General features: G+C 41.5%; 1 protein-coding gene across 2 annotated transcripts in view; it reads left to right on the top strand.

The window, feature by feature from the left end:
• The first annotated feature begins 660 nt into the window (after window positions 1-660).
• Window positions 661-26307, top strand: part of KIAA1217 (KIAA1217 ortholog) — a 50434-nt gene continuing 24787 nt past the window's right edge. For both annotated transcript variants that reach the window (XM_009700803.1, XM_009700802.1), the window contains exons 1-4: window positions 661-1493; window positions 10281-10333; window positions 17826-17986; window positions 24514-24689. In XM_009700803.1, coding sequence (XP_009699105.1) covers window positions 661-1493; window positions 10281-10333; window positions 17826-17986; window positions 24514-24689 — 1223 coding nt within the window. The remainder of the gene's footprint in view (window positions 1494-10280; window positions 10334-17825; window positions 17987-24513; window positions 24690-26307) is intronic.

Below are 26307 nucleotides of genomic sequence, written 5' to 3'. Positions count from 1 at the left end.
ATGAAGGAAACTGATGGCATATGTTTTATAGCGTCAAACTGTTTTCATGCGAATTGACTGTATTACAGTCAATAAATGTTCATGTGTGTTGTTCTCCTATGCTTTATGTATCCTTTCTGTAATAAAGACCACATCAAGTTATTAGCAAAAGGCTAAATCCTACACTGAAGAAAATGGCCAATTAGTTCTAATATTTATTTTTCTTGTCTAAGGACTTCAGGTCTGTTTGTGATGCCAGAGCATCAGCATTTCCTTCCTGGTTTGGAATCAATGAATTCTAGCCTATGTGTCTGATCAATAAACTGTTTAAGTCTGTCACTGAGTACGTGTGCTTAGAACACCTGGCACTGAAACCCCTGATTTCAGCTTCGGTAGCTGTGAATATCAGATGAGGGCAAGATGGTATTTGCGTGAGTAAAAGCATTTTTAAAACTCTTATATTCCCTTAACATGCAGCCCATTTTATTGCTGGTTATAGTTGTTATTTTCTTTAGGCACTGAGATCCCAAGGTGTTTTATTTATGCAGATGACGAATTACTTGATCTTGAGGGTTTGGGTTTTTTCCCTTTTTTTTTGTAGATATGAAGGTTGTCACAACTACATCATGTTTTGTTCATTCAGTAATTTTGTATCTTACATGTTTTTCCTTTTCTTTCCAGATGCAGAGGGAAATTGCTTATACAGGCCGAGATGGGCCAAGTGCTTCCCGCCCCGGATCTGCCACTCACCCTCCGCACGCAATGCCCAGCTCTCCGCCCTCCACCCCAGTGCCCCACTCCATGCCTCCCTCTCCGTCCAGGATTCCCTATGGCGGGGGCCGGCCCATGGCTGTGCCAGGCAACGCCACCATCCCCAGGGACCGGCTCTCCAGCGTGCCAGCCTCGCGCTCAATATCACCCAGCCCAAGCGCCATTTTGGAGAGACGGGACGTGAAGCCAGATGAGGACATGAGTAACAAAAACCTTGCCCTGATTCGAAATGAAGGTCTGTACGGTGACCCCTACTTGTTTCATGAGGGGAGGATGAGTGTGGCTGCACCCCACTCTGGACACCCCCTCGATGTCCCTGATCACATTGTAGCCTACCATCGCAGTGCCATGAGGTCATCAAGCACTTACTGCAACCCTTCTATGCAGCCTGAAATGCTGGAGCAGTCCTTGTACAGACAAAAGTCACGAAAGTACCCAGAGAGCCACTTGCCCACTCTCGGCTCTAAAACGCCTCCTGCCTCACCCCACAGGGTGGCTGACATGAGAATGATCGATATTCATCCTCACCATAGCACTCACATTCCCCCCCACACCATCCAGCCTGACAGGTCTTCCCCCAGCCGCCAGTCCTTCAAAAAGGAGCCGGGACCACCTGTGTTTGTGGACACAAAAGCACGGAGCGCCTTCGGCCTCCCGGGCATGGCCGAGGCTGTGCCCTCTCCGGTTGACAAGCAGGCTTTTGGCTACGGGTCACCTGTGATGCCCAAGGACAAAGAGACAAGGTAAGGCAGAGCCAGGGCTTAATTTATGCAAATGAGAAACATTCCTAATCGGCACGTCTTGTGGTCTTGTGTTGTTTAGCACCTAGGGGACAATGCAATGTGTAGGAGGCTGCTGCACTGGGCTGCAGTGTTTATTAGCTGTCCGTCAAGGTAGTTAGTAATTTAAAGGAGATGCGATGCCACCCGTTATTAATCTGAAAGTATTGTCAACCCATGATGAATCCCTAGTTATTTTCATTTGTGTAAATTTCAGTCATTGGAAAAAATATAATAAAATAAAATGATTAACTAGGATTTTTCTTTCCAGACAACCAGCCCATGTTACAAGAACAAATTATGTTCTGTTCCTGCTAATAAGGGAATATATTTCACCCCCGTTAAGAATGACACTCTGATATTACAATTTTGTTTCTTTATGGAGTGGAGTTTTTCTCATCTAGTGTTAGGAAATGGGAAGAATTTATCATTACTGTCTTATCTCCTGTAAAACATGAATTTGCATAAAAATAGGACAGTTGTTTATAATAATGTTCCTTGAGGGGAAACTGCTGAGAAGAGCAAGTCTGTCCCAGGGAAGAAACTGAAACATGAATGCTGTTCCCAATGATTTTTCCAATACCACAAAGAGTTGGTGACCTGACTGTTAACTTTTGTGTGCTGACAATAATGACAATGATCTCTCCTGTCTTTTTAAGGACCAGATTTACGCAAAGGTCTGTGAAGGCTTCTCCTGTCATAGACCCTGTCCTAGGAGAGAAAAATTGTTACACTGCCAGTGGGTTGCTGTGTATTTGTATGAGCTGCGCAAATCTCTAGCGTATTGTTTGTGCTGTTACTTTTATAGAGCTCTTTAGGGAAGTGAAGATGAATAGCTGGAAAATGCTGAGCTCACAGAGGCCAAAGGTGACTGCTGACTGCTTTAACTACTGGGGAGATATGGAGCTTCATATAGGCCCCAAACTTCCCTTCCACCTGAGCAACTTGCTCAACAATTATTTGCCTCTGACCACACTTGGCCAGAAAAAAGGATGTGTTCTGAGGTCCATTGGTGGGGACAAAATGGAGGACAGAAGAAAATCGGCCATCCACAGAAATTATGGGCTTATAGCTTAGTAGTTGTGTTGACACAAGGGTGTGAGTTAGGGCATATTGCAATATAAAGTAAGTGAAACCTGATTTGTATCTATTTATTTCCAAGAAAAAGACGCAGGTACCTGAAATTTCATTTCAAGTTTCCATTATTACAACTAGGAAATAATTTGAACTGTATTTGCCAATTCTAATCCAAGAGATAGCTTTCAGATCAAAAATTTTACAAGGTTCACATTAGGGGGTTGAAAATAAGGAAGGACACCAACAACTCTCCAGCCTGTGCGACTTTCTCTCTCCCCTCTGGGCATCTCATCTGTTCACTCAGCTACACAGGCATGCACAAGGCTGTGTATTTGTAAGTATATAAAGAGCAACTATACAGATAGTTCTGCAGCTCCTTAAGGGGAGCTTTGCACCAGGAGTTTTAGTCCTGGTCTCAGAATATATTTACAGTGATGAAAATAGCATTTGCATAATTACACTTCCAAATAAAAACATGACTTTAAAATTGGTGGTGGTGTATTAGCCACATGGCCCTGAAAAAATCATTCTGAAAGCTGCTGTTATGGGTTGTGGCTTTTTTTTAACCCTGAGAAAGCGTGACTTTTTAAAAATGATTGTAAATATCAAAAGCAATTCATACAAATTGGTGTGTTTTCTAACCACTGCAATATTAAGAATTGGGTTTGAGTTCTACAGACACAAAATGCTCTAAGTCTTACTTTAGCTTTGTAATTAGTTCATAAACTTTGAAAGCAAACACTGTTCAGATTGTACTAAACTAAACAAGGAACACTAAGGGTATCCAGGCTGAGGTGCACTTTTCTGCTTCAGCAGGGCTGAATTGTTACAAGGTTGTTATGAACACCTGAAAAGTGACATATGTAATAGTAGAAAGATATCCCATACCTTGTTGTCTAGGACTTACAGTTTACACTCCTAAGCGGAACAGCTGGGCTTGCTTCTGTGAGTAAGAATATTTTGGGATTGGAGAGATGGGGATGAATTCATCCTCTTCCAGGCATGGTAAAATGAAGTGTATGCTGCTCTGTCATGCACATTATCCACCTGCTGATGGCTGTGCAAAGAGCCAGGCCACAGAAAAGCAAATGGTGGTGTGTTCAGTCAGCCTGCATGTAGATGGTGTCAGGTGTGGGGTAGCAGCCAAAGGGCAGATTGAGTATCCGTTAGCCTTAGGGAAGCTGAGCAGGGCGGTCTTTTGCATTTGTGCACTGTGACAAGAGAGACTTGCCATCCTGACTTACTGAGGACCCTGCAAGCATCAAACCCATCACCTCAGCACTGTTGTTCCTTCAGTCCCTAGTGGGGTGTGCTGAGAACAAAGAAAATATCTCTTGTGCCATCTCTCTGTGGAAATTACCTTGAAGCAGCACTGTCAGAACCGCCGGACAATGCATAGTTTAAGTCAGAAAAAAGACTAAAATGGATAGTGACAATGCCAGAAGTTAAACTGAATCTCTCTTCCCCTGCTAATTCTTCTTCAGTTTTTCTAGGCTGGGGTTGAAGTGGGATATATGTGTACTTTATCAGAATATGTTGGGTACTTATAGCAGATCAGACCTGTCATTGACCGTATCCTGATTTTGTTCAAGAAAATGGGTCCATTAGCTTTGGAATGTTAACTGCAGCAGATTTGGGTCTACAAAAGATAAAAACTGATTATTTCCCATCTGATCTCTTCTTTTGGAGTTTCCCATTTTAGTTTTGCATTGCGGAAGCCAGTCTTGTCAAGCCTGTTATTTAAGCCAGAGTTGAGGGGGATTAATTGCTTCATGTAATTATTTCTTGTATTTGTTTTACCTCAAGTGTTTTCAAGGTAGCTACTTATGCAGTATAAAGCATTGAATACATTTTCATTTAACAGAATAATTCAGAAGTAATTCATTTACCAGAAGAGTTCTATATAAAGCTCTTTTCAACAGGGAGAAGAAACAAGTTCATGGAGATTTAAAAAAAATAAAATATGTTAGTATTCATATGCACAAAAATATTAGAAGTTATAACAGGTTGCAACAACTCATCTTCGAGGGGTCATCACCCCTTAAATCTGAGGCGTACAAGAAGAATGAGTAAATTTTTGTGAGTGAGCATGAGTTGTTTAAGCAGTGATTTGCTATCATATTTTTGGATGGCCCATTTCTCTAGCTTATGGTGGACAGTTCTGGAGGTTACTACAGGCAAAGTAGATATTTAAATGTTCATAAATCGGGAAAGAAGCTGTTTACACAAAAGTGCATTAATTTAAATGCCATTTAACTTACATTCTTTGCATTTAAAACATGTTGTGTTGCAAAATTCTAGGTTATTTGATAGTGCTGAATATGTATATAATAAATGCTGCTACTTACTAAAATACAATCCTTAGAATAGCAAGATAGCTCTATAGAACATTTTTCCTCCAAAAGCATTTCAGGAGTATACTGTGCTTCCCTTCTGCCTGAACACCACTTTTGTCCTCTTCTTTTTATGCCACTTTAGTGACAAAAGATGATGGTAGAACTGAGCAAAAAATGTGATCTCATTCATGCTTGTGGCTTGCAGTTCACGACTAAAGTGTAATGGCCATGTGTAGGTTATTGTTCTCATCATAAAAAACACCTTATTGTTTGATATGTTAAAGTATGGATGGACTCTCTATGCATTAGGGAAAAATGGTCATACTCTGTAAAGTCATGGACAGTGGGAGACTATCAACAATGCACTGAGAATTGTATAAGAAAGGTGGACTTCACAGATATACCCTCTCAGACACTTTCCACAGGGCCAAAATTGCGTCTTCCTTTGTGAAAGATGTTAAATAACCAAGCAGAAAAAGATGAATGCAAATTACCAATACAAGATAAAGGAAAGGTAAACTGCACTTCTGCTTCCTTCTGTTGGAGGAATTGTTTGTAGGAAGATGAGATGCAGGCTCTTGGAAAAGAGTTGTCAAACAGTATCACAGCTGGCAGTGCTTCAGAACTTCCCTTTTCCCTTTAGCTTCAAGCTGTAAAGTTTAAGTTTAACCTTATTCTTAGAAGATTGAAATATTCGCCTGTGTGTATCTTTCCCTTGGGAGGAGAGGAGAGTACAGAAGAGTTCTGCTCCTCTTTGCTTCACACCCTTCCAGGATATCCACTCTGCTGTTTTGGGGGGACTTTGGGGTAAAGTCTGACTGTGCCACTTTCACTTGGTTCTACGGAAGCCATTGGGAAAGACAACCTACTCATGTTTCATTTCTTTTCCCAGTGAGATGAAAAAATTTCTAATGAAATGTTTCTCTCATAGGTAATATAGAAAGAAATGTATTTTTCCCTGTCTCTGACTCTCTTTTTGTTTACTATACAGACTTCACTCAGGGTTTAACTATAAAATATGAAGTCACTGAAAATCTTTCTCAAGGATAGTGTACCAAATAGTTCATGGTGCCAGACCTGGTATTTGAGTACATCTGTTATGGATGATGTGCTGCACAGCCTAGGGTTGGACAGGAACATGAATGAACAGTTACACAGCCTAGTTCTAGTTTATGTCTGTACAAACTATCTTCTCAGTGATGTGAATATTAAAGATGGCCCCAGGAAAGGGGAGGAACATGCAAGTCACGCTTAAATAGCATTGCTGTGAGAAGTGGGTACTAATTCAACAATACGCTGTACCCTGCTTGGGATTAATTCCAGTTAACTGCAGTAGAGGGAATGACATGAAACCTCAGTGAAGCTGTAAGGAAGAAATCTGGTGTTGAAATCTGATGTCTCGGTGCACAGTCCCCAGAGAAGCAAGGACCTGTTTTGCTTCTGCTGAATTTGGGGAGCGAGATGCTAAGGCAGCGCCCCCATGCCTGGACATAGCTGGGGCTGGGGCTGTAGATCAGGCTGCTGGGGAGAACAGGGCTGGCGGGCAGCCCGTGCCTGCTTTGCTAGCCAAGGTCTGTGACAAGCCAAAGCCAAGTCTGACAGAGAGGCCTGCTAGAGCTGGGAGTCGCATCTGACCTTGTCCCCTCCTTTCCTCCCCCACCATGCTACCACCTCTGACTCTCCCAGTATTCAAATGAAAACAATGTGAAACAATGCCTTTCTGTACTCAGGCTGATAAAATAGCCATTTCTTTCCTAACTGCTATAGAAGGCACCCTCCCTGCTCTTCCTGGGTGGTGGAAAGATGCAGATTTATCTGGGAAATTAATCTGGGAACAGGGACAGGGTTCGGCCTTCTCGTGCTACCACTGCCGTCAAAGAGGCACCACTGTGTTTTGTTCTGCCTGACCCTCTCTCCTAGAGCTCCAGCCCTCTCCACGGGGGCCCCAGCCTGCCCCATGTCACCAGAGTGCTGGCCTGTCCCATGCCCTGGGAACCCTGGCCTGCCCCATCTCACTGGAGTGCCGGCCGGCCCCATGTCACTGGAGCACCAGCCTGCCCCACGCTGTGCGGACCCCAGCCTGCCCGGAAGGGATGGCAGGGCAGGCTGTTCCCCCACCTCCCCTCTCCACAGCAGGGAGCACAGTGAGAGATAGAGAATATAGTGCTGAGAACCAAAAATGTACAACTGTCAGAACAGGGCCGGCATCCCTGACAGACCCCGGCCTGGCACAGGCTGAAGAAAGCATTTATTTTCTCCCTCCGGAGCCCAGGTTGCTCCAGGCCTTCACAGGGAAGCTGGAGAGGAAGGGGGTGGCTGCAGAGCACAGCCCTTTTCCTCCCGGGGCCGTGTGGCAGGCGGCAGGACTGGGCCACTAGCCCTCCGGCCACGTGAGCCCAGGGCACGGCCCCGCCACCAGGCCGGCCATGTCCCTCCCTGCCTGCGCTGGAGCATGCTGCCTCCCACCACCTTCAGTCGGACCGCCAGGTCTCTGAAAATCAGGTTGTTTTATTTAATGTCTAAAAGGTGCCTTCTTTCAGACACCTGTTTTTTAAATGTTTGGTGCTGGTGGCCATAATAAGTCTGGGTCTTACAGTGAAATGATTACAGGAAAAATCCTGCCTTGTCTTTAACGGAGTGACTCCAGAGCACATGTAGATTCTTCACATTCTTAATGCTTTTACCATATGAAAAATAATGTGCTCTGTGCAATTGATTCCAGTATTTCATTCGTTTTTCATCATCTCCTATCTCTGGAACATCCTTCTCCCTCTTAACAACATATTTTCCTAGATTTCATGGCAAAGGACAAGATCAGCTTTGTGTTGCCATAATCTCTTTTGAAGCAGAAAATTGTTTCCAGATTATCGAATGTGGGATGGAAAAAACGTCATATTTATGAATTAGTAAAACAGATAGACTTGCAATTGAGTTTAGTTCCAGGAAGGGCTTGTGATGATTATCTGGGAAAAAAAAATGTTTTCATTATTAAGTGTCAAAAATGCTGCATTAAAGTTTGTTAGAATATATTTATCCCAGACTTTTAGTACTTGTTTTTGTTCCAAAGGTTACTGTAGCCTGAACCAGTTTCTTATTTTAAAACTTATAATAGTGGAAATTCTGTAACGTATTTCTTGGTTTGAAAGGAATTAGGCCAGATTCTCTAGTCTTCACATCACCATTCAAAATACCTTTCAATGTGAAGACAGACAAGTTAAGACACACACGCTGTATTAAATCGCAGTAAGAACAGATCTGCTGGCTGGAGACTGACTGAGCACTCTTCTTCCCTCCTTGTGTTTGTTAGCATCTCATTACTTGTTTTGCTGCCCTGTGTTCTCAATGTCTGAGTGTTTCGGAGTCTCTCCTGGCTATGGTATCTGCATGCTAGCCCAGCAAACCTCTATTTCATTCTCTGAATGTGAATGAAATAATAAGCCTGGATAATCTGACTGGCTGCAAGCTGGTCTGGTTACTCGCTTTGTATCATGTCAGCTTGCTTTTGTCTGGTATTGGTACCTACATTTGAGTTTATATGGCCCTCACCAATTAGCATTATTGCTTTGGCCACCAAATGACAACTGGAGCTGGGGGTGGCCAGAGCTCGCCTGCTCCCATGTGCCCAGGACACTGCAGTGGTGATGGATGGCCCATGCAGCAGGCTGAGTCTGGGGCTGCGTGTGTCTGTCCCACCCTTCTTTCTTCAGTCATCACTGCTGGTCTTAGTCACTTGCTTTTTGAGAAGTTTTGTTCCCAGTCATCTTCCAAAATCACAGCCCACTGTTGGCATATGCTTTTGTGTGTCTCCCTGGTCATTCAGCTGCTGGCATATAGGGACATATTTTCAGAAGGTCCTGTCTGAGGTCCCATATTGATGTGTGTCTATGTTGTGATGTGTCATTGACATACTGGCATGTGAAAGTAGGCATCTGTGTGAACAAAAGGCTGTTTTGCAGCCCACCAAGGAAGTCACCTAGTACCTGACTAATATATGCATTTATGTAAACAGACAAACACAGAAATGTTGGCCTTCCTATCCAAAAAAGTAATTGTTGTTGTTTAGTGGCCTTTGGTACCTATGGAAAAACACTGACCATACCTATAAGAATTCTTCTTCATCTCTTTCCCCCTGCTTTTTAGGAATTTCTCAGAATACGCGCATGAAAACAAATCTATTTTATGAATGTTGCTGTACAGTCTGCATTTGGTGTCCTGTGTCTGTCTGTCACATTGCTGTCCTTTCCAAAGCGGACAGTTGCAATGTCAGGTGCAAGGGATTTGGGCTGGGAAGTAGTCAGCTTGGGCAGATGAAATGCTTCACAGACAAAAATCCTAGGTTTGGGGAACGTGAAAATAGTAACAAGAAGAAGTGTAAAGTCTTTAATCCTGAAACCTTATATACACGCAAAACTATTGGCCCAGGGTAGGGAAAAGAGAAAATATATGTAATGCTGAAAAAAAATTATTTTCACTAGTTCTAAGAGGCATTAACTCATTGTTTTAGGTGCCTGTCTCGTGAGATCATTAGAAGTTTATTATAGGTGCCTCTCTCGTGAGATCATTAGAAGTTTATTATCTGTTCTTTTTTAACCAAGCAGATGTCTTTTTTATTGTCTGTTACCATACAAAAGCTGTCCAAACCAAGATGCGGTAAGCTGCTGCAACAAGGTATATGCAAACCGGTACCCATGGGCCTTTAAACAAACTCTGTAGTGTCTTTCCAAACCTGTGGTAATCATTCACCTAGAAAAACAAGTCTGAAAGCAAATATATCTGGCTTTAACAAACGGTTCTCTTGTCTTACAGAGAGAGGATACAAGCCATGGAGAAACAGATTGCCAGTTTAACTGGTCTTGTTCAGTCTGCGCTTTTTAAAGGGCCAAATACAAGTAATAGCAAAGATGCTTCTAGGTAAAAAAAGAATTCATTAAATCTGTTTCTCTGTAATGATTTTAGTAACCAATCAACAAAAATAGTATTTGAATGTAATAGTAAAAAAACCCTGAATGCTCAATCATTTTTAAATATCTTTATCATCCCCATGAGAATGCTAGGCAGAGAGGAAGAATGTGCCAAATGATAGATGGAGATTAACTGCATTACTCTTCTTTGTGTTAAAAAGAATTAATGTAGCTACATCTCTGTGCTTTCTACTGCTTATATTCCATTCCTTGTTTAACTTGTATTAAAAACTGATTTAAAAAAAACAACTGACAAGCTACTGGTGATTTAAATTTAAAATATATATGCTAGACAAGGCCATTTAATTTGCTGATTATAAACTTTACTACAGTTTTATTGTTAGTAAGTTAAAATTATTTTTCTTTTTATTACTTAGTGAGAAGATGATGTTGAAAATTGTGCCCAGCAAGAGCAGCATTGACACTGCCGGTAAGATCATTTGCTTCTAATTTACAAATTATTCAGGTGTATGAATAGCTTTAACATTACTACCACCCGAGCTTATGGAAACGTCAAATATACTTAAATTCCCATAGCTATACTGCCAGAACTGAAGTTTAAGTTCAGGATATGAGAGTCGATCACATCTTTGTTGAGAGAGGAATTTCTGAGTGGTTGAGGTGGTCTTTGGAAGGAATTTCACACTTGTGCTGAATGGTTTAAATGAGATACAGAGTCATAGAATCATAGAATCATTATGGTTGGAAGAGACCTCAAAGATCATCAAGTCCAACTGTATACCCAATGCCACCAAGTCTCCGCATATGGTGAATTTTCCAGTGACTCATCCCATCTATAGTATGTATCTATCATTAACCCCAGATGTATCCAGATTGCTGTAGAAAGCTAAATATTTCATTCCTATTCTGGTCACCTGAACTTTTCTCTAAGGTTCTTCTGTCAGTAGGATGCTATGGATGTAATGACACTAAGGAATTTAGCAGTCAGCAAGATAGTACTTTTCCTAATTAAGCCGTATTGATCTGTTACTAATTATTAGCAGGCACCTAAACTGTTCTGAGCAACATCAGTTATGAAGACAAGAGCTGGTCTTATTTTAGCTTCCCACTTAGAGAGCTGTTAAGTGTTTAAAAGATAGAGTTAAGGCTATTGTGAAAGAAGATCTCCTTGTGATTGGAGCTCTTTGTGTATGGGCTGCTGCTGGAGATGTCTGAAGGGTGTGCGTGTGTTTGTATGCCTCCTCTTCGCCCTTTGTCATGCACTGAATGCAAATAAAGGCAGTTCCCTACTTCCTTGTAATGCTGTTCCCACAGGGAGGTCTGTGCTCAGGCAGGTAGTAAACCACACACATTTATTAGCAAATCTATTATGCTCTTAACTCGCCTTTCTGCTGGAGCTATTAGTTGACTTCAGGATTCCCGTTTATCCGGAATTGCAATGTATCCCTCTAACCGCCAGAAATCAAACCAGACCAGAAAACTATCAAACATACGTAAAAGAGAAAGAGCTCGGGTCCTGATACTGGAGCTTTGCTTCCAAGCCATTTTCTGGTCCCATTCCAACTATTCTCTTTCTGCTGGCCCCTGGATGGGGAGAGCAATACTTAAGCCTGTGAAGAAATAAGTTGTAATTTATCAGTTTCAGACAACTTAATGAAAACTCCATCATTTTTCAAAACAACTGCAAAATGCTCTTAGAGTTTTCCCTATTTCAGTGTCATTATACACTGAGAATTTATGGTATTTCCCACTTGCATAGACCTTGTCTCATATAGGTCACTTATGAAAGCATCAAAACCTGCACACACATTGCCTTGTGTTCCTCTTCATATTGTATTGCTGTTTGGCCTTCCTGCTTTCCCTGTGTTTGTGCTAATTCAGATAAGTACTTTGTGGGAGGCACTCAGTTGGAGATCCTGATCCACGTGGGCCATGCTTTGAGTGGGACTTTGGACCAGATGACATCCAGAGGTCCATTTCAACCTAAATTATCCAGTGATTCATGTGTGCCTGTGTGAATGTGCTCTCAATGAAATGAGAAATGGAATAATATTCATTGGGAAAACGGCCCTACACAAAGTGAAGGTGGGGTTTCCTCAGTGTGGAAGTCAAGCCCAGCCCACCAGAATAGCATGGTTCATCTGATCAACAACTTTTTCCTGCCACTGTTGTTGCCAAAGACTCCTCACTCACTACCTTATCCTATGACTGAATGCATGTCTCTGAAATGGCAAAATTACGTGACAGTTGCATGTCCAAGCATGGCGTGTGTTTGTGTGTGTAATTTACTGTCAAAACAGCAGATCAGCATCTGTCATGTACTGAAAGAGACATTGACTTTGTCAACGGCCACAACTGTATCCAGCACGTAAGTAAGGATAGTAGCGTTCAGGTTGTGCAATAGATGCCTTTCTGATTACTTGGGAGACAGAGATAGGGCAGTAGGGCCAGTCATGCAGCCAGCCCTCTGCAAGGATCCCTATCAGTGCTATTAAGTATAGTTGTAACTCCAGCATCTGCATCCCTAAATCCTGTCCTTCCAGCATGACTCAGCCACAGAATTAAATTGTAGCAGGTAAGGGAAACAAGCAGTGATGCTGACCTCAATATACTACAGTACTGTAACCCACATCAGCTATTATTGAAGACTATTGTATAATAGAATAGTCCTGTATAATAGAATATTTTGCTTTTGCACCTGCTTTTGAAATCACACGTGACAGGGTCTAAGAAGTCAATGCAGTCTCTGCTTACTTGAAAATTAGGCAATCTGCCAGAATATGCTGCAGAAAGTTTCTCCTTTTTGTAAATATGCTTGGGTTTAAACATGCCAACAGCATCTAGAAACACTTCTGCTGACCACTGTTTTGTTCTTCAGTTCACCCCAATCCTTATTAAGTATAGCCATTTAGACAGTCAACTCTCTTAGTATACAATTCGACTTGACAACTGTGCACTGAGATACTAGTTTTAGCAATTTCAAAGTCTATTTGAAAGAAAAAGTGGTATAAAATGTTGATTGAGGAGTCCTTTCTAGAGAACTGATAAGCAGGAACGTGAATTGCTTCCCATCCTGAACAATAAAACATCTGTGCAGGATAAAATTGGCTCATCAATGTTGAACCAACATTGTATTTTATAGTATGTGTTCCAATGATAGGAGACTTTCATGCCGAAAATAGAGAACTAGCTCACTTGGAAAGGGAAAGAAACCAAAATTTGTGAATCCCGGATAACCCTATATAGCTAGGTTGTGAATACTCTGTTTGGTATTTCATATAAACCAAATTGTTGTATTTAACGTGTTTTTGCTTTGCCAGTCTGTAGCAGATTCTTTAGACTCAAATATTAAGGAGCCTAAATAAAAATGCCTTTTCACTGGGGAAAATGAGCCTGTAACAATCATGCTTGTCTGCATTTCTTATGTTTTATTGCTTTAGGCTCAGTTCTTTCATGCGGGGTGGTTTCAAAGAGCAGTAACCTTCCACAGACTGGCCATGTCTCTTCTACTAATGTTAGGAGAAATCCCATGACTGAATCCTTATAACCTTCTCAGTTCACCAAAAATGAATGGCATCAAGGGATTCTTCACTTAGGAACAGCATGTGACTCTAAAACCAAACCATACTAGGAAGAATCTCTGTGAGATTACTAACAAATATGCTGAGAAATACTCACCTACTCTCTTTTCTGTCACATTTTTGTTCATCACGTGGTGAGATTGATAGATTAAATCCTGGATTCATTGATTAAATTGGGATCAGTTGTATCGTGGATTACCAAAAAAAAAAAAAGCAATAGTTCTTTGCTAGTTGCTGCCTTGTTGGAAGAGGAAGAAGGACATTTCAGTATTTCCTGAAAAGGGATCAAGCAGTACGTCTTTCTGCACTAACACCGCCACTGCAAACCAAGAGAGGGAGATGGCAGCAGGGAGAAGTATTACACATGTAGGGCTCGGATTTGATTCCTCACTCTTTGTGAACTGTCTTGTCATCTGTGCATATCTGTGTGCCTTTTTCACACACATGACTCCTGCTGTGATGATCTGTGAATTAAAAACACTGTGCATATCTGCTCGCTTATCTCAGATTCAAAGATAGTCTTTGAACTCTGTTACTGTTTGCAGGTAAAACATGATCCTGAATTCATTCTGGATCAATGAGGTGAAGTTGCATACTAATACATATAGAATATTTTATTATTTTAAGGGTGCATTAGTGCCTGCTCATAACAGATTGTTAATGATGGAACTGCAACCTTAACATTGCATTTGCCTGTTTATTTAGTGGATTCTAACTGGATGGAAAGAGAACTAAGTAACTATCATGTGTCTTCCCAAACAATGCTTGAAAGTGTTGTGGCTCTTTAGTAAGAAGATGAGTAATTTGTGAAGAAACATCGCTGTGTGTCTTCTGATGGCCTTTTTTCTAACTTGCTTCAAAATAAAATCTTAGCATTTTAGAAAGAAAAATAAAATCTGGAGAGCAGAAAGAGAGTGATGTCTTTGCAACCATAGCAAAGGTCAAGTGTCAAGAGCCTGGGCAAATAGCAAACCTTTCCCCTTTCTGTGTATCAGTTCTCTTTGTACTTTAAAAATGGCATCTTAGTTCATTAGCCTTTGTAAAAAAAGTTAACATTTGTTTTTTGTCCAGAGTATTAGGGAGTTATGGAGTGGTTTTGCATTCAGACCCCCTTCCCTAGCTTCAGCAAGGGTTTATTTAAGAACCTGAGAGCCAACGCTGTTTCTTTCCCTTCAATCCATCTGGCTGCACATCTAATCAAAAAGCTACAGCCTGGGACTATTTCCAAAAGCAAGCTATACTCCCTAAATGAAGCAGCCCCTCATTCAACTTCCCTTTTATTCCTTTTTGATGAAAATGCGTATGTCTCAGAAATCAGCTTCTGATCCTTACTGCGCTCCCATGTTCACTTGGTGTCTGTGGTTGTGTGGGTGTGTTTCACACTCCTTTGGGAGTCCCACATTGTGCTTCACAGGTTCTGAGCACACTCTGCAGCAGGGACACCGTGGAAGCTGAGAGTACCTAAGGGTGAGAAGAGGTGGCCGAGGCAGCAGAGGAGGAGGAAAGCTGCTTTGTAGGGAGTCGGAGACATTTACTACTTACAGAAGCAGATCACAGTCCATCTATGCTAAAAGGAAAGCAGGCACCCCTTCCTGAGAAAATATGTGAATTGACTGGGCTCCAGCATGGGGGGAGACACTGGCGGGGTCTGATTCATGCCTTGGCTGCATCACCACAGGGTCAGGGGCTGAGGTTTTGGAGCTTTTGCTTGAGGCAAAGAATAGCAGAAAGGTAGATGTGTTTTCAAAAATAGTCCAGATTTGTGGCTAGGAATCAGAACTCTTGGAGGCTTATCCACATTTTTCAGACTCTCTGGTGGTTTCTGTCTGTAGGGTTTATGAACTAAATACCCTTTTCTTTAAAAAATGCAAAAAATAGTGTATGTGGGAGGAAAATAGATGTTTGACTGTAGGAAAAACTGCAGTGTACATGTAGACAGGTAAGTATTAGCATATATTAGACTGAAGCATGGAGTGGGTACAGAATGGCAGTGAACAAGGACTGTTTATTTCTTGAGTGTTGCTTTCTGTTAAGCAGCTCTTTGAAAGTCAAGAGAACATTGAATCATACTGGAGTATAGCAAAAATGTGCAGCAGCTTGTTTAGCAGTGAAATGAAAAGTGCTGTTGTTGAAGCACCGAGCAGATCTAGCTGGAGCACATTTAGGTAAGGTATAGCATTACAACGGAACATGTCTCCAGAAGTCTATGGCATGGCACACCATATTTAGCATGGGTGCAGCCAGAGGGGCCTGTGCTTTTACTGACAGGAATTGCAAACATAGGTAAAGCAAGAAACATAACTCTTGTGAAACCTTTTGGCCTATTTTTAAATAAAAATAGTCTTGTGTAATTTCCATTCTTTAAAAATGCTTTCCCTAGATGAATTTTGCAAAGGCTGCATTTGAGGTATCCACACCTGTTGGCAAAGGAATAACAATGTGGTGTTACGCTGAGCTGTACTCACTCGGGCACATTTGGAAACTGCTGGTTGAAAAGACTACTAGGGATGAGAGGGTGGGGATAAAACTTACCACTTACCACATGCCAGCCAGAAAAATGTGTCATGCCCTTTGGTACGCTGAAAATTTGCCTTCAACAGGCAAAGAAAAGCTCACAACACTCATTTCTGTTTGATTTCATTGAACTTGATAGAATATGTGCCTGTGGGAGCAAATGATGACCAAAATCCCTGTGCAGATCCATTGATGAGTTTTCTCATCTATTTTCCCAGATTTTTTGTTTTACTCATAGAGAAGGAAGAAAATTAAGTGGGGAATGACATAATCACAGAATAGAATCATGGAATCATTTAGATTGGAAAAGACCTTTAAGATCATTGAGTCCAGCCGTAAACCTGACACTGCCAAGTCTGCCACTAAACCATGTACCTAAGCAGCACATCTCTGTATCTTTTAAATACCTCCAGGGATGGTCACACAACCACTTCCCTGGGCAGCCTGTTCCAATGCTGGATAACTCTTTTGGTGAAGAAATTTTTCCTAATATCCAATCTAAACCTCCTCTGGTGCAACTTGAGACCGTTTCCTCTCATCCTATCACTTGTTACTTGAGAAAAGAGACCGACCCCCACCTCGCTACAACCTCCTTTCAGGTAGTTGTAGAGAGCGATCAGGTCTCCCCTCAGCCTCCTCTTCTCCAAGCTAAACAACCCCAGCTCCCTCAGCCGCTCCCCATCAGACTTGTGCTCCAGGCCCTTCGCCAGCTTTGTTGCCCTTCTCTGGATTCGCTCCAGCACCTCAACATCTGTCTTGTAGTGAGAGGCTGATAATGCAGTAGTTCAGGGAGTGCAGCCATCTAAGCCGAAGGGACTAGGTGGAACTGGCACTGTTATCAGAAGAGTATGCAGGGCTACATAGTGCTGGACTTGCAGAAAATAAAGTGTGTCCTACTGACAGTCTGTCATTTTGCCTGTTGGTGGTGGGGAGGGGAAGGGACATATTAGAAAGAAAATTTGAAGAATATGGGTGTGTAAGTGCAAATTGTTAGAAGAAGCTGTAACATGACTATTAGCTGATGAGCTGGAATTTGCTTATACCCTGTAAATAAGGCTTCTTCCCAGGTACTTGAGACTGAAAAGAACGAGCAAGCTTGTTGTTGATGCTGTGTAGAACAGCAGCATTATTTAACAAAGACAGTCTTGTGAGGACACCGACAGTTATTCTGAGAGTGTGGCTCAGCTCACTTTTTTGTGTTGTGCTTGTGTTTTTGTGTGTAAACAGAGTCTTGAATAAATGACAGGCTAAAGGGGAGTGGATGGATGCAACATGGCTGGAGAGCAATTCTCTACCACACCATCATTTAATTTCTCTTCTGGTTTTATACAGTAGCTGTTGGAGACACCTGATAGAAATAATGCAATTGTACTTTGAGCAGCAAAGCAAGGTTCTCCATTTTTACACTTGGCAGTTTGACTGAATCTCTGTCCAGTGATAATTAATCAACAAATATGCAGTTCAGGAGTCCTGTGAATTTGCATCAACTTGATCTCAGATGGCTCGTAGGAGGACAATCCCAAAGCTACTTTCAGCAGCAATTTGATTTGCTGCTGTTTTGTGTAATCTGCAGTTATAGCTTTTTATCCCATCTCCACTACATGTGGCAGGAAGCAGTCTTGTGGTAATGCAGTGCTCTGATATGGCTGAGGATTTGGCACAGATATGCGCTGATATTGTGCAGTCTTCCCTCAAAATATATCGGATAAGGAGGTGCCAGTCCCCCGTTAATACTGAGCATTGGCAGCTGTAATTTTCTTTTCTTGGCCATCTGTGTGAAATAAGTGTGGATTCAGTGGGCAGAGAAAGGATCATGTTTGCACCTTCTCTGCTGGTGAGCTCAACCTGTACTGCTGCTTATTGCAGGCGCTGCTAACATATCTGGGGCGAAGAATGTGTTGGCAACTATGGAGCCAGCTGTCATCCATCACCCTGCTGGAGCCCCATCAATGCAAGTCAGCCTGCATGGTATGAAACGCAATGTGTCGGATCTGCGGCTGCAGCTGCATCAGATGAAGCAGCTACAGGTATGCTTATCTGGGTAATGCCAGGAAAGTGGCTTATCAGCAGATGCCCTTTTCATTTCTTTCTTTCTTTCTCTCTTTCTCTCTTTTTTACCTTTTATACATGAGTGATTCTCAGCAGCAGAGTTCTAGCAAAGAGAAGACCCAAGTATTACAGACACAGAAGCGTATTATGCTCTAGCATATGCCGCTTGCATAGTCCTAGAGGTATGAGAATTAGCTCGGTTTAACTACTGCTGCTCAGATATTGAGAAAAAACTTAATTTCTAGCTTTGTTTGATGCCTTTAGACATTAAAGAAGTATTTATATTACAATAATATCAAGTCTGTGATTACAGTTTGGACCCTGCTATGCTACATGCTATATAAACATGTTGGAAGAGCCATGTTCCTGCTCCATACTGTTTACAGTTGAGACAGTTTTTAAGTTCCTGAATAAACAACTTTGATGTCAGGAAGCCCAAATGTAGCTGAGGATCAGTAGGTAATGCATTAAGCTAGAGTTTGAGTCCTGTATTTACAGAATCCACAAGAATAGCCAGCTTGAGCAGCAAGGAAAAAAGATATTTCAAAAGTTGCTGCAAAGGTTTGTTGTGCCTTGTTTACATTCACATTTTACCCATACCTTCCTAACACACATCAACACCTCAAAACCTGCAAAAAACAATACGAACAATGAAGATTTAACCAAAATGTTCTGTTGACACATACTGTCATGCTGCAAACGTAAATATATGCTGTTCATCTCAGACACTGGGAAAATAAGTATATGCAGCTGTACAGATCTTCAGCCCTTCACTTAATTGGAAACTGAAGACCACTGTGTATTGACTCAGAGGATGTAAAAGGAGGTAAAGCAATTTCTTGTAAGACAAAGTGGACAGCAGGGGAAACTTCAATGCTCTGCCAGTATTACTTGCCTGGAGAGTGACATCACATGTTTGGTATTGTAGGGCTGCAGCTACTGCTATTACGACCAGGGTGGTTTTGAATATGGGAATGGTACTATGTCAGTCTCCTTTGATTTGCTGATTTTAGAACAGAATAATGGTAATACAGATCAGAATTCAGAACACTTTTTGCCTTCACTTCCTTAACTAAAGGAAATTGAATTATGAACCTGTCATAGGGCAAGCGAGCAGAAGAGTGAGACAAACATCAGGGTAAACATCAAGCTAAGACTGAAGATGCTGTGGCAAGATCCTGTGCACAGTTTGCTGTTAATGAAGAGGTGGCAGAAGGTATTTGGAGCAAACTATTGTGTCAGCCACGTGATCTCTGCCTGTGATAGAGCACCTATGTATTTACATTTTCAGTTTAGGATGAGTAGGTTCCTACAGCAAACATATCTTTCAAAAGCAGTTCCCAGCAGTACTGCCTACATGCCAGCGGTCATGGTCCCCATCTAATTTCAAAACTCTGGCTTGGGATCTCTGCCCTGGCACATTATGTATAAAAGTGCATATTCTTCCACATTTGTGCTGCAAACCATTGCGACCTCTCTGTCCTTCTGTAACCCCACATGCCAAATGCAGCTCTTGGCAAATGCCTGCAGTCTGGCCACCAGCTGTGCTTAGCATGTGGCCTTGTAAAGTGGGATGGAGGTTGCAGTGCTACACTGGAGGCAGTAAGCACATCGTTCTCACAGGGCCTGCTCACCAAGGAGGTGGCATTTCCCCAGCTGCACCTTGTCTCCACGGCCCTGCTCAGAGCAGTAACCTTGCTTTTGATCAGATACAGTATTATGGCGCACAGGAGTGAAGAAACTTGTACCATCTGCAGAAATCAATGTTGCCAAGGAAGTCTTGAGAAGGAAAAAAGGACATGAACTCTGGCTGACTTCCCTTATTTCAGAAATGATAGCAAATTTGGTGCATTGTGCCAGTAGGAAGTGGGGAAATTTGTGACAGTCAGATGGAAGAACTGGTAGCTCAAGGGAAACTGGTGTATTACATATAAATTACATTCATGACAGTGAGTTTTTGTCATGGCTTTCCTGAATGGGTGGAATTATTTTGAAAAACAGCTCACGGTTTGTAGGGCAGCAAGTGGAAGAGGTAGTGTTCTAAACTGAAGAGTGTTGGAATATCACACGTCTAATGAAAGAATTTTGCACTGTGTTTTTTGGAAAATAATTCTAAGTAAAAGGGAGAAGTATTTTTCTGTTTTTCCAGGCTGTTTGCATAATATATTTGACAGTACTTCATATTTTTCACTTTCACTGTTTCTCCTGGGTTGGCAGTCAGTTTTTTCTGCTTGTATCATTTCTTCATACAGTGACAGACAAAAAGAAATACTTCCAAAGAACTGAAAAAGATAATTGCACAGGCACAAAAGTTGGCAGGATAACTAAGAAACAAAAACAGGACATAAAACTATATTTAATACTGTCTATGATTCAATTTTCAATTGATGATATCACTGTATGTTCTTACTCATTTGCTTAACAGAATCAGAGAAACATATGATGGAAAAGACCTGTTCATTCATCTAGCCTTTGTCTCTGCTAGTAAAATCTTTTTTTAAAAACATGTCCAGCAGCAATTGATCCAGATTCACACACCGTTACCAGATGCAACCAAGAAGTTAAAACTGTTTCAGTCTGTGGTTGGATTTTAACCGGAAATTCTTGAAATAAAGGCATTTGCATCATGGCGGTTGCTAGAGGTTAGATGCACTTCTTGCTACTCCACTAGCATCTTCTTTAAGCACTCTGATTTTCAGAGACACACAAGAAAGATTATTTTCATGGTGCCATTAAGTTTTCCACGTTGCCAGAGCCAGGCTACCATCCAGCCCGTGTCCTGGATGCACTTGTTGGTAAGGCTGGAGCCCATGATGAGTTCAGTGGGGTTGTTCATTCTGCACTCCCAGATAATGAGAACTCTTAGTGGCAGGTTTGAACCAAGGCTTAGAGTACGTGTTCATGGTATATATCATTAGCTTATAAGTACATTGGATTTTTTTTGTCTATTCTTTCCTTTCTTTAGTGGAACACATTTCAAGGGAAAGCAGTTAGATATGATTAAGGTTCAGCGTTAAGAATGTATATGCATGCGTGCTTTTCCTTCATTCAGTGTATTACTTGCAGGGAAATGACTATTGCAGAAAGGACAGAAAATGTAATAATAGTACTGTCGTAAATGGTATATGATACTCAGTCTCACAAGTGTAACTTTGAATTAGAAATTCAAATATGTTTTGAGTTGCATTATAGAATTGGTGAGACTACATTTAATCTATGTGTGGTAACAACCTTCAGGAATTAGAAAATTAGATTCTACAGAGAACCTGAGCTGGAGGCAGTCAGTCCCTGTTTGTGGCTGTGTACTGTCGTGTGTGGGGAGGGGGGTGGCCCAGAAGCCTCTCCCAGCAGGGCCTGGAAGGTTCCGACTGGACAGGTCATGCTTGTCTCCTAATGAGAAGCAGGGCTGTGAACTAATACTTGGTTTTCCAGTTACCTGTCTCATAGATAATAATTGGTTCAAAGTGAACTAAACTGGTTATCAGATTATTCTTGAAGTGAGTGCCAGGGGTGGTGCTGTGGTACTTGTGAGAGAGCAGTGATAGATAATAGCTGGAGCAGTAGCCAAAGAAGAGGGACAAGGTAGGTATCTGGAGAGATGGATGAGGCTGGGAGTGAGAGCCAAGAGTAATGGATGTAGGAGAGGATGCTAGAATTCTAAAAAAGCATGTTGAATTTCTTTCTGTTTGAGTGCTGCTTGCAGTTATAAGTCAAGTTAACTCTAATTAGCAAGAAATTGCTATTTGGTGGTGATAGGAAAGCCTATATTGCTTTTCCTTAGCTTTGGGCACTTGACTTCGGAACTTGAACACGATTTTAACAAAGTTTCTTTTCAAGTGTGAATGTCTAAGATTGTTTATTTGGCTTGTTTTCAAGCAAACTTAAAGTACAAAATGTTCTGCTCTGTGGAACCAGAATAACTCTGCCAAATCCATGAAACTTCTGCTTGAGTTGGTGGAGTAACTGGCAGAGGTGGTCTGAGGGAAAAACGGGGAGTGCACTTAGCCAGGGAGTCTCAGATCTGATACTTGCTGGCAGAAGAAAGGTAAGAATCAAGTTCAGTTCCAGAATGTGGAGGTAAATGTGCTGTAGCAGCCATAGACTGCCTCCTCTTCCTCAGCCACAGCTCTTCCCCTCTGCTCTTGCTTGTCCTGCCTCATGTTGTCCTTTGGCTGGTGACTCTGCCCTGCTTAAACCCACAATTACTCCTCTCCCCTGGTTCCTTCTCTTCTCTCTCTGCACCTACCTGTACCTCTCCCTTCTTATCTTCTGTCCCTGTTTCCCAAGCATGAACAAAAGCAGGTTTTCCAGAACTAACCAAGTGTTGCATGAATTTTGATAGAAATGGCAAAAACATCTCTTTGATACCAAGATGAGTCATTTCCCAGACTTCAAGAGCTCACTCCAAACGTTGAGGTTTGAGAGTCCTCAACATACAAGATTTTTGAAATATTGCCTAGTTATATTTGTATTCCCTAACCTTGTTATCAGAAATAGAAGAACTTTTATGACTGAAACATTCTAGTACTGTTCAAGCACTGCATAAATGGAAGTGACAAGCACCTTGGCTGTAGGTGTCAGTACAATAAATATAGATCCTCTATATACCCCCATAACAGGAAAAAAAGTGTACCTGCCATTGCATAACCTCATACACTCGCACATACTCAATTTTGGTATTACTGGGAGTCATTGTTACCAGGTGAGGAACATAGAGGACTTAAATTCTGGACACCTGAGGCTTAAGTCTGACTCTGTTACTGACCTTCTCACTGACCTTGGATCAGTTCTTTCACATATCTCAAGTCACTTCCCTGTGTCAAATTTCCCGACTTTTTAAGGAGCTGTGAACAAACTGTCTGACTGAAGCATTGCATGCTCATTCACTCATTTATTCATTCATTAATGTTTTCCTTCTTAAAAATATGGCACAATGAAAGAGATGTGTGTCTCAGCTGTGCTGGCCTCGCTGTAAGAAGTTTTAATTTATCAAATCCAAACATTAATCCCATAGTGGGAAAAAATACACATATGCACTGTCTTCAAAAGAATCCAGTCTGGTATAAAACAGCTGACAATGTTTGTAAATCTGTGCTGTTTCAAATGTTTTCCAGCTTCATTTTTTTCCCTGACTGCTAACACTTACCTTCAGCTGAGTTTTGAGCTGACACCTCCCTCCTGTCACAGCTCAGACCCTCCTGCGCACTTTCCATGAAGTGTTACCCTCCCTCTCATCACAGTTGTGTCGCTGGAGAAGGCAAGTCAGGCACAAGGACTGAAGAGTCAGGAAAGGAGTGTTGAGTTTGTTCCTCTAATTCCCGTACTGATTGGAAGAATGACCTGGGCAAAGGCTTTTCTTTCTCCAATTCCCATGAATTCTCTTAAATTAACTGAAAAAGAAGTCTTGTTGCATTATACTGTCTTGTAGGTAACTAATTTTTGTGATTCTTCCTATTAGGCAGTGGGTTTACTTTGTATGTTAAATGTGATTTGGCTGTTAGAAGACAGCTGATGGTTCAATTGCTGGTTTTAAAACTGCAACTTCGTCTCCCAGTTGACACAGGTGTTTTCTTACGGTACAAGATTGCTGCTGGGCTAAGACAGTTGTGTTCATGTTGCCTATATCCTAAAGCTGTGACTAAATAGAGCCCTGCTTATCACTTTGAATTTTGTGATTTGCATAAAAGACTTAAACAGGTTTGGTTTGTGCGAGTGTGGGGTATAGCTGCTGTAAGGCTACCCACAGAAGAGTACAGTCTAGTTTGCTTTCTTAGCTGTGCTTTGCTCTGCAGGCTGAATATCAGTAAGAAAATTAATGCTTTAGGTACTTAACATAAGGCTAAGACACAAAAGAAGGTGTGACTTTTACAGTTCTCAGAAAATTACCATATTATAAAGGGGGGTTTTTCTGGCTGGTAAGGGAGATTTTATGTATTGCAGATGAGCTGTATATCTGTACCAAATTACATCAGATGGCACGATCCTTCCTTTGTCACTTGAGAGACTGAAAAATTCCACTCTGAGAACAGCAGAGCATTCCAGCCTTGACATTAATGTGTAGGATTATCCACTAGGCACGTATGGGCAGTGCGATGCATAGGCTTATGAGATACATGCAAAGTGGAAGTCAAGCTTCCAGCATTCTCGTGAGGTGTGATTAATTCTTGATTCGTACTGGACTGAGCAGAATAAAGGGGCCACAATTCCTGCAGAAGTTATGCACTGAAGGTGGTGTACTGACCCCAACATATTTTGTTTGTCAGCTTGCAACTGGAAGTTAGATATATACATTAGAAGTTAATCAGATTTAGGCTTTTCTCATCCCCAACACTTCCTCAGGGAATAATGTTTATAGGTAAGGTTAAAGAGGGAAAGAAGGTGGTAAAAACTCGCTCGCTGTAGGGCTGTGTTTATCCCAACATATTTCTGAGCTCTGCAATGTATTCTGTTGCCAAGGATGTCAGTCAAGCAGGAAAAATTGAAGTTGATTTCTTTTGTGCAACAGCTGCAGAACCAGGAGATGCTGAGGGCAATGGTGAAGAAAGCAGAGCTGGAAATCAGTGGCAAAGTGATTGAAACAGTGAAGAGGCTTGAAGATCCTGTGCAGCGACAGCGCAACCTGGTGGAACAAGAAAGGCAGAAATACCTCAATGAGGAAGAAAAGATTGTAAAGAAGTTATGGTGGGTTGAGAAACCTCTTACAGTGTTGCTTTTGCCTGGCATTTTCTTCCGTAAAGTAGTAGCTTTCACCACTGTCTTCAGTGAAACTGAACGTGTGTATGCTGTTTTAGCTGCGTTTCCTTGCACTCATATTGGCCCTAAAATTGTGTCTGTGTTGTACAAATCACTGGTCCTGATTGGGAGTCCTTTTTAGCACAGCCCACTGTGTAAGCCCCATTAGTACAAAGAGTTTTAACCTCTTCAGAAGTCCCCTGTAAAGGGACAGATGACTGTAAGGACCATGACCACTTCTGTCTTCTGAAAGCCGCCCCCTACCCTAGCTCTCACCTTCAGCTTTCTGTATTACGCTTCAGCGAAGGAGGGAGGAATTTCCTCAAGAACAAATGGATGCAAAGAAATGTAATGAGTTTGGCTTTAAGTACAAAAATCAGATTTCCATAGTAAGTGCTTTGGCTATTGCATGGGAGAGGTGGGGAAGCTCATAAATAGAGGACTGAAATTTAATTGCAGTCAGCAATGCCAGTCTCCATCTAAAATTTACTCACTGGGATTTCCATAAACTTAACTGCAGATAAAAATGCTTATCTTTTTTTGTTGTTGTGTAAAGCCTTTTTGGAAGACTCATTTTTTTCCTCAAAACTTCAGCCTACCAAGACTGGTCGGATCCAGTTGTTTGTTTTAGTCCATGTTTGGAGTCAGCAGGAGACAAGATGAAGCTAAAATCAATAAACAATTTAACTAGTTCTAACACTCACATTTGTAAGATGCTATACAACTAATTATTTCTGATTACTGCATTTAGTTCACACCTGAAGAATTGCTCCATAATAGAGAGAAACTTTTTAGTCAGCTTGTCGTTGGAAATGATGATTGAAGAGCCATAGAAGTACAGTTATTGACAGCTAAGGAAAGTAAATCTTTCCTGGTGATCAATGTGTTGTCAGATGAATAAGATTTGTAATGAAGATGGTGCATCTGTAAAGACAAAGTGGAGTGTTACTAAGGGAGTGTATGTTTTCTGTGAAGAAAAGTTGAATGTGCAGTAACAGTCCATGCTAGCGTATATAATCCTCTCAGCTGGTTTGTAGTCTTAAATAACATTATGTTGTAGTCTTAAGTAATTACCCTCCTGTTCATCACTTTATTCTTTTGTACCTCATTGCCTAGTTTCTAGATTGTTTGTTCTCTGTGGAAAGAACAATTTGTGTGATGGCTGTTTACTGCATTGCCTCATAAAATGGATACTGAATGAGGTCAAGTACAAATGGCATTAGTTGTTACAGCTGTTCATTTAGGATATGACTTTGATTGCAATATGGTTCTGTTTTATCAGTGTTTGGAATTTCTTCTGTTCACAGAGTTTCTGCTGCTTCTGTGCTACTTCATTTGTTAATGTTACAGGAAAATGTCTTTCTTAGATCATTCATAGGCTGTAAATGTGAGTTCAACCATTTTAGAGACATGCTAGAAACAAGCATCAAATCACAAACAATTCTTTTTCATCAGTTGTGTCCAATGAGATTTCTTTGACATGTATTTGCACGTTTGCAGGATCAGAGCCCAAAAGAAAAAGCACATCTGACAACAATGCTTTAAGTTCAACAGCTGATGGCTGTTA

The sequence above is a fragment of the Cariama cristata genome, unplaced genomic scaffold (assembly GCF_000690535.1).
Source record: "Cariama cristata isolate BGI_N322 unplaced genomic scaffold, ASM69053v1 scaffold13045, whole genome shotgun sequence".
Lineage (NCBI taxonomy): Eukaryota > Metazoa > Chordata > Aves > Cariamiformes > Cariamidae > Cariama > Cariama cristata.
This window is presented reverse-complemented; position numbering and strand designations above follow the sequence as displayed.